This window comes from Bubalus bubalis, chromosome 19 (genome assembly GCF_019923935.1).
Source record: "Bubalus bubalis isolate 160015118507 breed Murrah chromosome 19, NDDB_SH_1, whole genome shotgun sequence".
Lineage (NCBI taxonomy): Eukaryota > Metazoa > Chordata > Mammalia > Artiodactyla > Bovidae > Bubalus > Bubalus bubalis.
Window position 1 is genome coordinate 41202811 of NC_059175.1, and position 13283 is coordinate 41216093.

Below are 13283 nucleotides of genomic sequence, written 5' to 3' on the forward strand. Positions count from 1 at the left end.
GGGGTTTGTAGAAATGGGTGCTTTGCAATCGGAACATCTTTCATTTTTCTCAGGTTTAATAATTCACAAATGTGCTTTGGCTGAAAGGTCCTAAATGTTTGTGACATGGCATTTTAGGGAAGAACTTATCTGTGTTGCTAAGAAAATGACCTAGTATGTTTGAATAGGAATATTGGTATTACCTATGTCTGTGGGGAAGTTTATTTGCATCTATTAACCTTATGGGAAATTTACGCTGCCTAGGTTTGAATTCCAGTTCTGCCATTGCCTAGCTATGTGACCTTGGATAAGTTAATTGACCTTTCTGTGCCATGTCTGAATGAAGGAAATAATATTGCCTACCCTGTAGGGTTGTGAGGATTGAGTTATTACTTGAAAGGTGCTCAGAATAGTGCTTGGCATCCTAAGTGCTATATAAGCTTCATTACTGTTGTTGTTTTTTCTTAAATCATTGTTTGTATTATCATTCTTTGTACTATGATGAGGTTTTATTAAAAGGAGCAGGTGGGCATTTAATTTAACACTTTGTTTTCCCCAGAAGGCTTGCTTTTTAAAGATGTGCACAGGTTGGAACGAACTGATCTGTGTGACCACCCAAGGGTGTTTTGGTGCACGTCACCCACATGTGCACGTCACCCGCATCAGGCAGTGCTGTGGGGAGGACCACGGCACACCTGCTGGGCTGCGTGAGCAGCACTCCTGAGCACTTCCTCCTTGCAGGGAGTGGCAGGGTGAGGGGCAGAAGTCCCCATCACCGAGATGTGGCCCTTGGCCTATGGGCCCCAACCCTCAACGTGGCCCTCTCCTTTGTGGCCTTCAGGAGCCAGGTGTCACACTGAGGACTCCTCTTCTTGGCAAGGAGGCTTTAGACTCAGGAATCTGACATGCTGTTCAAATGAGTTTGCCATCTTATGCACACATGGGTAGGGCTAAAAATATTTTATTATTTTAGCATTTGTGCCAAGCCGGTCTTTTAGTGCTTCATGGGATCTTTCTATGTTATATAAATTATCTCATGGTCAGATGACTGCAAATGGAGCTATAAATTACTTTTGCAAGGAATGGAACGAGAACAGCTCCTTTCCCCTGGTACAAAAAGACAGAGCCTCGCTCGTAATTTTGGATGAATGACAGAAAGAAAGGAACAAGGTTAGGATGAAGCAGTGAGTTCATTCTGCAGGGATAAAAATGGGCTTTGTGGAGGAAGTTGGGGCCCAAGGAGCCACTTTCACAGCATTAAAACACCAGGGCTTCACGACAAGATTTTACTGTCTTTCTCCATTTGTGTTGTTAGCTACGGACCCCAAGAAACACGCCGTAATGTTTGACACACTTCAGGACTGGTGTCGGGAGCTGGAGCGGACCAAAGGCAACATGAAGTACAAGGCAGTGAGTGTCAATGAAGGCTATAAAGTCTGTGAAAGGTAAGCTCTCGGCACCATGCTTTTCTTTTTGATGGATTTGTTGAGATTTAATTCACGTGCCGTACCCGTTCATCCCCGTGACGTGTATCTTGGTTTTTAGCACATTCATAGGGTTGTGCAGCCGTGTGTGCTCAGCTGCTCAGTCGTGTCCGACTCCATGTGACCCCGTGGACTGTAGCCCACCAGGCCCTTATGTTCATGCAGTCCTCCAGGCAAGAATACTGGAGTAGGTTGCTGTGCCCTCCTCCAGTGGATCTTCCTGACCTGGGGATCCAACCTGCGTTTCTTGCATCTCCTGCAGCCATCACCCTGGTCGATTTGAGAACATTGTCATCATCCCCAGAAACCCCCATATCCCTTGGTAGTCACTCTCCACCCCCCGCCCCAGCCCTAGGCTGCCGCTCATCTACTTTCTGTTTCTGTAGGTTTGCCGTCCTCAGCAGTTCACATAAATGGAGCTGTGCAATATGTGGCCCTTGTGCCTGGCTTCTTTCACTGACCACAATGTTACCACGGCTCATGCATGTCATAGCAGATATCAGAATCTCATTCTTTTATTACTGCTGAATAATATTCCATGGTGTGGATATGCTGTATTTTATTTATCCGTTCATTAGTTGAGGGACATTGAATTGTTTTCACTTTTTGGCTATTATGAATATGCCGCTGTGAACATGAGTATAAGGTTTCATATGGACATATTTTCAGTTCTCTTAGGTGTATTCCTAGGGGTGAAATTGCTGAGTCATATAGTAACTGTGCATTTAACCTTAAGAGGAACTGCCAGACTATTTTCCACAGCCACTGCACCAACTTTACACTCCTGTCCACAGCAATTGAGGGTTCCACTTTCTCCACATCGATCCTGTGCTTTTTTAAAGAAACCCTTAAGAGTAATGACAGTGTATTAAAAGGCAATAAGTGCTTTCCTGGTGGCTCAGATGGTAAAGAATCTGCCTGCAGTGTAGGAGACCTGGGTTTGATCCCTGGGTGGGGAAGATCTTCTGGAGAAGGGAATGGCAAACCACCCCAGTATTCTTGCCTGGAGAATCCCCTGGACAGAGGGCTACAGTCCATGGGGTCACAGAATCAGAACCAACTGAGTGACTAATACTTTCATTTTCACTTCGAGTGCTATGGAGAGAAAAGTAGATCAGGCAAGGGGCTGGGGGGCGCTGGAGCTGTCAATGGGAGGGTGGGTCAGGCAGAGGGGACAGCGTGGGTAGAGGCCCTGAGGTGGGATTGAGTCTGGTGCTGTGAGGAGCAGTGAGGGGCCCAGGGGCTGGAGGGGACTGAGCGGCCGGAGCAGAAGGGGGTGCGATCAGGGAGGAGAGGGCCAGCTGGGTGCTGATGGCCGGGGCGGTTTCCAGAGTTTAGAGCGCAGAGCGGAGGAGCTTGAGCAGAGAGGTTTGATGTGGTCTGACCTACATTTTTAAAGGATGACTCTGCGTCACCCTTTTTTTGGAAACTTGAATCTTATCATTTTGGAACACACTCCTCAACACCCTGCTAACAGTTTCCAAAAATCCATATTTTTCTATAGCATTTTGTATTCGTGATTCTGAGGGGCCTCATCAGCAGATCAGTTTTTTTTTAATTTATTTTAATTGGAGGCTAATTACTTTAAAATATTGTAGTGGTTTTTGCCATACGTTGACATGAATTAGCCACGGGTATACATGTGTTCCCCATCCTGAACGCCCCTCCCACCTCCCTCCCCATCCCATCCCTCTGGGTCATCCCAGTGCACCATCCCTGAGCACCCTGTCTTATGCATCGAACCTAGACTGGCGATCTATTTCACATATGATAATATACATGTTTCAATGCTATTCTCTCAAATCATCCCACCCTCGCCTTCTCCCACAGAGTCCAAAAGACTGTTCTTTATATCTGTGTCTCTCTTGCTGTTTCGCATATAGGGTCATCGTTACCATCTTTCTAAATTACAAGTATATGCGTTAATACACTGTATTGGTGTTTTGTTTTGACTTTGTCTTAGACATTTGCATGGTTAGCCCTCTTGTCACGGCACACACCAGGGTGACAGTGGGGTGGGACCTGCAGGACAAGTGTGGGATCACACACACCCCCCTCACGCCTTCTTGCCCCTCTTCCTCTCTTTACAGTCACACAGCGTGTAAAGGGAAAGCTAGTTAGAAGGAGGTCAGAAACTCTTGCTCCTCGGAAGTGATGTTTTATAATGTGATGTTGACAGTGAGAGGAGGCAGCCCCACTCCCAGGGTTGTTTTTTAAAATCCTGCCGCCTCCTGATTAGAGTCACTGGTGTTTGCATAGGTGTCAGCACAGCAGAAACACACCAGGTAGAGAAGGTGAGCAGAGCAGTGTGTCGGGGTTGGAGTGGGGGGTTCTAATTAGTGGTCAGTGGGGAAGATGGAGCCTCAGCAAGGTTTGGTGTTCAGAGCACTCAGTGCAAACACACTCCCCCAAACTGCCCCAGCCAGGCTCCCCTCCCCAACACACACACTCAGCACCACCCCTCTTTTCTGCCCAACTGGAACGATACAGGAGAAGCTATGCTTTGGTTTGCACCTGGACCATGTGGTAGCTGCCTGCATGGTCTCCCCCAGCCACTCTGGCCCTAGCATCCATGCTCCGTGGAACAGGTTGAGCAGGTGGCTCCAGAAGGCTTCTCACCGTCCTCTCCTCTACGTCAGTGCTCCTCACTGTGCATGATAGAGAAGATGAAACTTCTGACAGGCCCTCCAAGGCCCTTCGTGGTTGGATGCCTGCCTAGCTGTCAGCTTTCCATGCACCACCCCTCCAGCTCCCCTGACCCCTCCTGTGGGCCTTGCCCATGTGGTCTCCTGTCTGGGACGCTCGTTTCACTTCAGGCTGCACAAGTGAGTTACCTCCACGTTGTCAATCAGATCTCTGCTCAGGCGTCTCTTAGGGGGTCTTCCCAGGACTAGGTAAGGTCTTTCCTTGCACCATATGCCTGTCTCCCTGCAACTCCTCTGGTTTGGAGTTTATTTTTATCTATAGGAGCCTGATGGGCTGCAGTCCGTGGGGTCACAAAGAGTTGGACATGACGTCTGTGGAGTCACACAGAGTCGGACACGACTGAAGCGACTTAGCAGCAGCAGCAGCAGCAAGCACCTATCACCATTTGGTTCATGTTTGTTTCTGCAGCCCAGCAGTTCTGGGGAATCAAGGACACTGTCTTTATTCATCTTTCTATCCTCAGTACCACGTATAGTGCCTGACTCATAAGACCCACTCAGTAGATACGGGCCAGAATGAATAAATTAACAAAAGCCCCAGTGGTTAGAGGAGGGACCCCAATCAGCTTGGATAAGAATTAGGAACGGAGTGTCTACTTCGCCTTCTCCTGAAAAGCCTTCCTCCTCCCACCTCCCTGAGAAGGCAGAAGAAGGTCCCCAGCCCTGTAGGGAGTGTGTGACACAGAGGAGCCAAGAAGTTGACTCTGCCAAGGAAAACACTGCTGTCCTGGGGTTGTTGCTCTGGGGGTTCCCTCACCCTGCTGGAGGTGGTGCCTTAGAGGATCGTACAACTTTCCTTGAGGAAGTCAGCTTGTGTTTGGAGAGGCTGTTGACTTGGTCCTCAGAGCTCATCCTAAGGACAAAATGAGCACTCCCCAAGGAGGAGGGTGAGTTGCTTGTAAACGCTGGCAGTCTCACGGCAGAGCCTCCGTAGAGCCCGCTCAAGTTCACTGGGACGGGAGGGGATGTCACAGACCCCCCAGCGGTGCAGAGCTGCCCATCTGTGCAGCCCCTTTTCTCAGTGACTGCATGCTAAGTCACTTCAGTCATGTCCAACTCCTTAATACCCCATGGACTGTAGCCCACCAGGCTCCTCTGTCCATGGAGGTTCTCCAGGCAAGAATACTGGTGTGGGTTGCCATTTCCTCCTCCAGGGAATCTTCCTGATCCAGGGATCAAACCCACATCTTTTATGTGTCCTGTGTTGGAGGCAGGTTCTTTACCACTAGCGCCACATGGGAATCCCCAGTGACTGCATGTAAACACGCTAATACACTGGATTCTGACGTTTTCGCCCACGTGAAAGACTTGAGAAAAAATTAACTGGTTCACCAGCATTAAAAATATTCACCCTCACCATGGTAGAGGAGGGCATGTAGATTTTTAAAGCAGTATGGCCCCACCTCATGGGCCCCTGGGGAAGGAGCTGAGAACCTGCTCATAAATGAAGCCCACGGGTGAGTCTCCTGAAAGGGCTGGGAAACAGTGGTTTGTAAGTTGCCATGTAGGGCCATGCTTCTCATGGTTGACTGTGCAGCCCCATCACCTGGGAGCTGGTGAAAGCGCAGCTTCTGATTGTAGAGGTCCAGGTAGGGCTGAAGAATCTGCTTCCTTCTAAGCACCCTCATCCCCTGTGCACACCTGCTGTGCAGGAGCTTCTAGAACAGCAGCTTTTATCCTGTGTGCACACCTGATGTGCAGGAGCTTCTAGAACAGCAGCTTTTATCCTGTGTGCACACCTGATGTGCAGGAGCTTCTAGAACAACAGCTTTCATCCTGTGTGCACACCTAGAGATCTTTTACCTCTCTGCTATTTAGTAGTTCTGAGTGCATCCTGGACACTGGGAGTTTTTAGGTCTTCCCATGTGACTTTAATGTGGAGCTTGAGTTTGAAAGCTGTTGATCTGTGAAGAGGTTTTTGCATCAGTAACAGCACCTGAAGAAGCCCACCCACTCAAGCGGACCTGAAGGAAATACCCTGAACGCTTCAAAATCTCAAAAAGTCAAATAATTCTAAGTTTTAATGGTTTCATGTGTGAATATCTTAGCCTCGACCTGTAGTTCTCAACCTGATTTTGCCTCACATATTATGGAAGCTTTGTTCTTTTTAATTACCATTGAGAGTTGTGTGTTTTTTTTTTAATGGAAAATTTCAAACAGTATAAAAGAGAATTTGATGAATTTCTTTTACTCATCACCCAACTTCAACAGTTATTAACTTGTGGCTAGTCTCTATGCCTCTATGTACTCTACCCCCCACACCCCGCCCTGACTATTTTGAAATAAATCCTAGAGCTCATCATATTTCATTCACAAATATTTCAATTTTACATCTCTAAGAATTAAGGACTTTTTATAAACATAACACCATTATCACAACTTTCAAATAATCTATAGACTCTCACACTGTTATCTTTTTCTTGCTTGTTTACCTGAAAAAACCAGGCCATTCATCTGATCGTTGCCCTACAGTGTGGATTTGATGATTACATCACCATGGTGATGTTTGAACTGTTGTTTCATCCCCTGTGAATTGATTAGATCTAATGACTTGATCCCACTCAAATTCTGATCTCTTCAACTCGGAAAATCCATCTTTCCCATGACCTGGTACTTAAGAAACTTACTTCAAACTAGGGGTGTGCTCGGAGAAGGCAATGGCACCCCACTTCAGTACTCTTGCCTGGAAAATCCCGTGGATAGAGGAGCCTGGTAGGCTGCAGTCCATGGGGTCATTAAGAGTCAGACATGACTGAGCGACTTCACTTTCACTTTTCACTTTCATGCCTTGGAGAGGGAAATGGCAACCCACTCCAGTGTTCTTGCCTGGAGAATCCCAGGGACGGGGGAGCCTGGTGGGCTGCCATCTATGGGGTCACACAGAGTCGGACATGACTGAAGTGACTTAGCAGCAGCAGGGGTGTGCACACAAACACCATCCGATTGTTTGCCATTGTAGGTTTTACACCGTAGGCACCTTCTGCCTTCTCATCCTTCCTTCAAGCTTTTTGAGTGAAAGCTGTTTATAGCTCCACAATGGTAGAACTCAGGAGGTCTTTTTAATAGAAACTTACATCTCCTAATTAGAGGAAGAGATAGTGTCCCTGTATGTCTCTGACCTCTGCAGCTCTAAAAACCTAACTCTCCTACATCCTACTACTTAACAGATTTGTTATTTTTAGAACCTAAATTTATTTTATTCTTTAGAAACTGAAGTCATACTGCTTGGGGCCCGGTTCCAGCTCCACTAATTCTTACTAGTTGTATAACCCTGGAAGGGCCTAAGTAGAGCTCTGTTTCTTTATCTGTGAAATGGGAATGAATAATAGTACACATATCCTCATAGTGTTGGTGGGAGGATTAAATGAGTAATTCACGTTAAGTAATTAGAACAGTCTGACCTACGGTAAGCAGTTAAGCGTTGTCCGAGCACTTGATAAAATGTCTGGGCAGTAGTCATCATAATTACTGGTTTTCATGTTAGTCTGACTCATATCAACACAGGTATATTGTCTCTGTATGATGAGAAAGATCCCTCCCAGTTTCAGAAATCTTATACTTAGGACTCTAGAAAATTGGTATTGATGAACCTGTTTGTAGGGCAGGAATAGAGACACAGATGTCTACAGAATGGACTTATGGACATAGTGGGGGAAGGAGAGAGAGGGACAGATGGAGAAAGAAGCCTCGATGTATGTATCTTACCATGTGTAAAATAGGTAGCTAATGAGAGGTTGCTGTGTAACACAGGGAGCCCAGCCTGGCACTCTGTGATGACCTAGAGGGGTGGGATGGGGGGCAGGGAGGGAAGCTCCAGAGGGAGGGAATATTGTAAACTATTTTCCTCCAGTTAAAAAAAATTTTTTTTTAAGAATTCATATACTGTTAGGTATCAGATGTCCCATTCCCTTCATTTTATATATGAGGAAACAGACCCAGAGAGGTGGGCTAACTTACCTAGGGTTACACAGAATCAGAGGCAGAGCTGGGATTTGAACTCAGATTCCTGACTGATTTGGACAGAGACAGTTTATCTGCTCTCATTCTTAACTAGGAGATACGGTCCATGTCAAGACAGTCTGCTCAACTTCCTGTGTTCATCGACGGTGACCGTTCATACTTAATGAATTAACTCTGGTACTAAAACCAATGACATCTCTTTCCTCTAGGTTGCCAGCATACTTTGTCGTCCCCGCCCCTCTTCTCGAAGAGGACGTAGAGTTCTTCCAGGGTCGTGGCATACCAGTAAGTGCACTGAAACCCTGAAAGCATGGGTTACTCATTGGTCCATTCTGGCAGATTATCCTACTTAAAGCCCTTGGCTTTGGTATTAAACAGTTTGTCCTCAGCCCGAGAGCAATCTAAAAATACCTTTGGGACTCCCCAGAGGAGCCCCTTCGACAGGAGGCTCCTGGGGAACAGAGTTCTGAAGTTTTCCCAGAGGCCCTGGGGCTCTTAGCAGAGACATCTTTAAAGAGCTTTAGGAGGATTCTAGGCCCAGCTGGTGTTGAAAGCCAGCCTAATTTAACACCTAAATTGTTCCGAGGCTGAACCGTCCCCTCCAAGGGTTGTAGGGTTTCAAATCCTTTTCGGCCTCTCCATTAATCCTGAATGGGCATGGCTGAGTTCCCACCCAGAGACAGCGTGGAGACTTACTTAGTTTTCACAGAACAGACTGGGATGGGAGCCATATTTCACATGTCGCTGATCAAAGAAAGCAAGACTCTGGCAGTTATTTCACTTTCTAATTGGTGGTTGGGAGTTGCCAAGCCTGCAGGGAATTGAGTACAAAATGAGAATCACAGATAAATGCTGGGCCGTGCACATTGCTGGTGCCCCTCAGAGGTCACTCTTGTAATGGGAGGTGAGGTATCTCAGCAGTGGTCCCAGCCCTAGCAGTATGTGCAGGCTGGGCAGGCAAGGAGACCCTCTGCCTGCATGAAGGGCTGCCTGCTTGTCTGTGCCAGCCTGTTTGTGCCATGTGGGAGCATAGGCCTTATCTTGCCAGTTGCTCGGACTTCTCAGGAGAAATAAGAAATATGGGGTTTTATGTGAATTTTTCTTATTTCTAAATGCATGCAGCTGTTTTCAAACTCTCTGGTTTCAGGACTTTTTACACTCTTGAAAAATCATTGAGAATCTTGAGTTTTTGTTTATGTGGTTGTATCTGTTGATATTTGCCATATTAGAAACTAAAACTGGAGAATTGTTTAATGTTTATTTTAGTAGTAAACTCATTAGATGTTAACATAAGTATTTCTATAATAAATAACTATATTGTCCAAAACAAAAAAGCAAGATAGTACTGTTGTACATTTTTGAAAATAGACAACTGCCTTCTTTTATCCCTTCCTTCATTCAGTCTGTTGTGCTATGTTGGGTGTAGTTGAAGTGTATGAAGACAATCCAGCCTCACATAGATGTGTATTTAGGAAAGGAACTAGTATTTAATAGCCTTGTCAGATAATATGGTACACAAAAAATTGATAAATGGTGGTTTTGTAAAGGTTAATTGCAATAAAGAATCTGAAAACATAATCAATGAACTCTTCGTTCACTGCATTAAAATCCATTGGTCTGTCTTGTACTCTGAATGGATCTTAAAACATGCATGATTTTAAAAGCATAATACATTGGTCATTTATAAAATAACTCACTAGGTTATGTTCAAATATTGACGTGCTTTCTTAGATACAAATCACGTTGTTAATATCATCCCTGTCTCATTAGAAAAGTCTTTGAATATTGGGAATTTGTTCAGCTAAAAAGGCAGAGACTAGTCTTCCAAAATTCTAATTTTTGCTTGAAAGTACAGCTTTTATCACTAGCAACAAATTGTCAGTTGTTTTCCTTGTTCTTGTTCAGTCACTTCGTCGTGTCTGACTCTGTGACCGCATGGACCGCAGCACACCAGGCTTCCCTGTCCTTCACCGTCTCTCAGAGCTTGCTCAAACTCAAGTCCTTTGAGTCGGTGATGCCATCCAACCATCTCATCCTCTGTCGGCCCCTTCTCCTGCTGCCCTCAGTCTTTCCCAGCATCAGGATCTTTTCCATTGAGTCAGCTCTTCACATCAGGTGGCCAAAGTATTATAGCTTCAGCTTCAGCATCAGTACTTCCAATAATATTCAGGGTTGACTTCCTTTAGGATTGACTGGTTTGATCTCCTTGCTGTCCAAATGACTCTCAAGAGTCTTCTCCAGCACACGGTTCGAAAGCATCAATTCTTCGATGCTCAACCTTCTTTGTGGTCCAACTCTCACATCCATACATAACTACTGGAAAAACCATAGCTTTGACTATCCAGACCTTTGTCATCAGTGATGTCTCTGCTTTTTAATATGCTGTCTAGGTTTGTCATAGCTTTTCCTCCAAGGAACAAAGAGTAGATGTTTTCCTTAAAGTTGTTGGGCTTTTTTTTTTTTTCCCCTAAAAATGAGTGTCTGCCAGATACCAAAGTCAGAACACCCTAGTTTGTCTGTCGTTCACTCTTTCAGTTCCGTGAAGATAGCACCTACCTCAGCTCTTAAGTCAGTCTCATGGGTGCTTTTCCCTGAGACAGACACTTCCATGCTTGGTTTCCACTCCATCACACAGAGTATAAAAGATATTAGTATTAAATATATTGTACACCATGGGGAATATAGCCAGAATTTTATAGTAACTATAAATAGAGTAAAACCTTTAAAAATTATCTCTCTCTATTGTAAGTCTGTTACTTAATATGGTACATCAGCTATACTTAAGTTAAAAAGACCAAAAACAAAGGAGACTTAGCAAATAATGGGATTTATCCCCTTTGTAAGATAAACAGGATCATCAAACTAATTCTTGTCTGTTGTCAAGTCCTTCATACAAAGAACCTGTGGCCCTTTCCCAGACAGAAATTGTACAGATAATAGTAGGGGAACTCATGTGTCTTCTGAATTCCTGTGAGAAGTCTTCTCTCTCACCAAGAATGTTGCTTGCTTTCTATTTACTGTTTCAAATAGAGAATGTAAGGCCCCTCCATGCCTGAGCTGAGAGGAGATGGTTACAGTTGAGCCCCAGTGGGGAAATGAGCCATGGTTGGCTATTACCAGGAGCAGATTCTTTCTGCCCCTGGAGAGGAGATAAAGAGGATGAGAACACATGACTTCCTAGAACCTGTCACCAGTCATGGCTTGAGAGGGTCCCCTTTCTCAGAGTGAGCCGCCGGGCGGGAGTGCCCGGGCTGAGGGCGCAGTGTGACACTGAAGAGGGGAGTAGGAGGGCAGCCGGGGACCTCGGGTTTGTCTGTGTTGGAGCACTTCCGCCTCGCCGGCATCTTACAGGGCCTGCGCTCGCTTTGGCAGCTCATGAGGCAGTTATGTGTCCCTCAGCAGCTCTCCCTCCATGGCCGGCAGTCGGCTCCCGTGTCTGCAGTGGCAGTCGGCTCCCGTGTCTGCAGTGGCAGCCCGCCTCCCTCTCACCTTGGTGCCTCCTCAGTCTCTCCACACAGATGTCCTGTGGGCCCTAGACACCCAACACACCCTGTACTAATTTGTCCTCTTCCTCTGAAACCCCAAACCAGTTTCCCTTTCTGAGGGTGGTGCGGAGTATCGGCTGGATTGCGTGCTCGTCTCCAGCCCAGGCTGCTGCTGGCATTCCCGTGTATGGTTGATATTTACATTGCAGGTGACTCACAAGAGGATGCCCGCTAGACAGCGGAAATCCTCTCGGTTGACCTTTGACCTCGGGCCCAAAAGCTTGGTCAGCAGAGCAGGGCTGGGCTTTAGCCACTGTCAAACCCTTAACCAGACCTTTACACAGGCTGCTCGAACCAGCCTTCCTTCTCCTCCATTTCAGGTTCTACTGGCAGATTACATTACTTTGCCCCCAAATCACGTCTAATCTCCTTGTCCTGTACAACAGAACGAACAAATGAAACTCCCCCTGAAAAATGCTTAAAACGCTTGACTCTGTCACTTACAGGCAGTCACATGATTTCTTCCTCTGTTGCCCACCCTTTGTTGTTCATTGAAATTCCCTTCTCCTGTGGTTTACCACATTCTGCTTCCTATTAGATTTGCAAATTTATTTCCCTTTTTGGAGTATAAAGCTCTTTGAAGATAGACAAAGTATCGTAGCCTTCTTTCCAGCCTCTCTCAACCAAATTCAGTGTCTTTCCTGTGCAAGTCTCTTATCAGTGTATGTTGAATAAGCAGCTGTCCATTTTTTCTAGTTTGAAGTTTCTGTAATGATGGGAGCTGCCCGCTTTTGACCATCCCTGTGGAGTAGGGCCTTCAGAGTCATTGCTCTACGGTGTGCAACTTGGGGACGTTTCTCAGTCTCTCCAGCCCTATTTCTTGTTGTTATTGGGGCTAGTACTCATAACCTGTCTGAGTGTGGTTGTGAGAATCAAATGACTTAATTCATGTAAAATCCTGAAATAGCTTTACCCCAGTGATAACCTCGATGATTATAGTAATAATAGCCTCTATTATAATAATAACAACAGTAACAGTAATGATGATAATGATTTTATCATCATCCTCCAGGTTCCCAGCACTAAAGCCAAGTCATAAGGTATATGTTAGACTATCAGTGAGTCTGAATGTGAGTACTTAGACCTGAGGTGGTGGTGGTGGTGTTAAGACTAAATCAGTCTTTTTTGTTGTGAGTATAACACATTGATTCCTTGGCATAACAGAGTTGACTATATTCAGGTCTTTCGTATTAAAGGTATAATTTCCCTGTATGAATTTCATGGCTAAGCTTACCTGTCCTCTGCAAGGTGGTTTACATCATGTCTGGAAAACCTTCCTTCTCTTCTGCAGATATGGTGTTGGTCCTGCCACAACGGATGTGCCCTCTTGAAAATGTCGGCCCTGCCCAAAGAACAGGATGACAGCATGTCGCAGATCCAGAAGAACTTCTCGGATAGGTCAGCACTGTTGGGCATCTTGTTATCGTTTAGTTGGCTCGGTTGTTTTCCGGGAAGCTGGGAACAGTTCTCGGGAGTAAGTCCATTTCAGTTTACCTACTGATAAAGCCCGAGTGCTGGGAATACAGCTCAGCGAGGTCGTTTTTAATTTGAAAAGAGTCGGGATGACATGGTCCTGAAGTGCATCAACTGCATTGTATTGCGAGACACAC

General features: G+C 45.7%; 1 protein-coding gene across 1 annotated transcript in view; it reads left to right on the plus strand.

Annotated features, from left to right (window-relative positions):
- MTMR12 (myotubularin related protein 12) overlaps positions 1-13283 on the plus strand; it is a 68117-nt gene that overhangs the window by 38491 nt on the left and 16343 nt on the right. The window contains exons 7-9 of the mRNA XM_006055807.4: positions 1295-1424; positions 8338-8413; positions 12965-13071. Coding sequence (XP_006055869.1) covers positions 1295-1424; positions 8338-8413; positions 12965-13071 — 313 coding nt within the window. The remainder of the gene's footprint in view (positions 1-1294; positions 1425-8337; positions 8414-12964; positions 13072-13283) is intronic.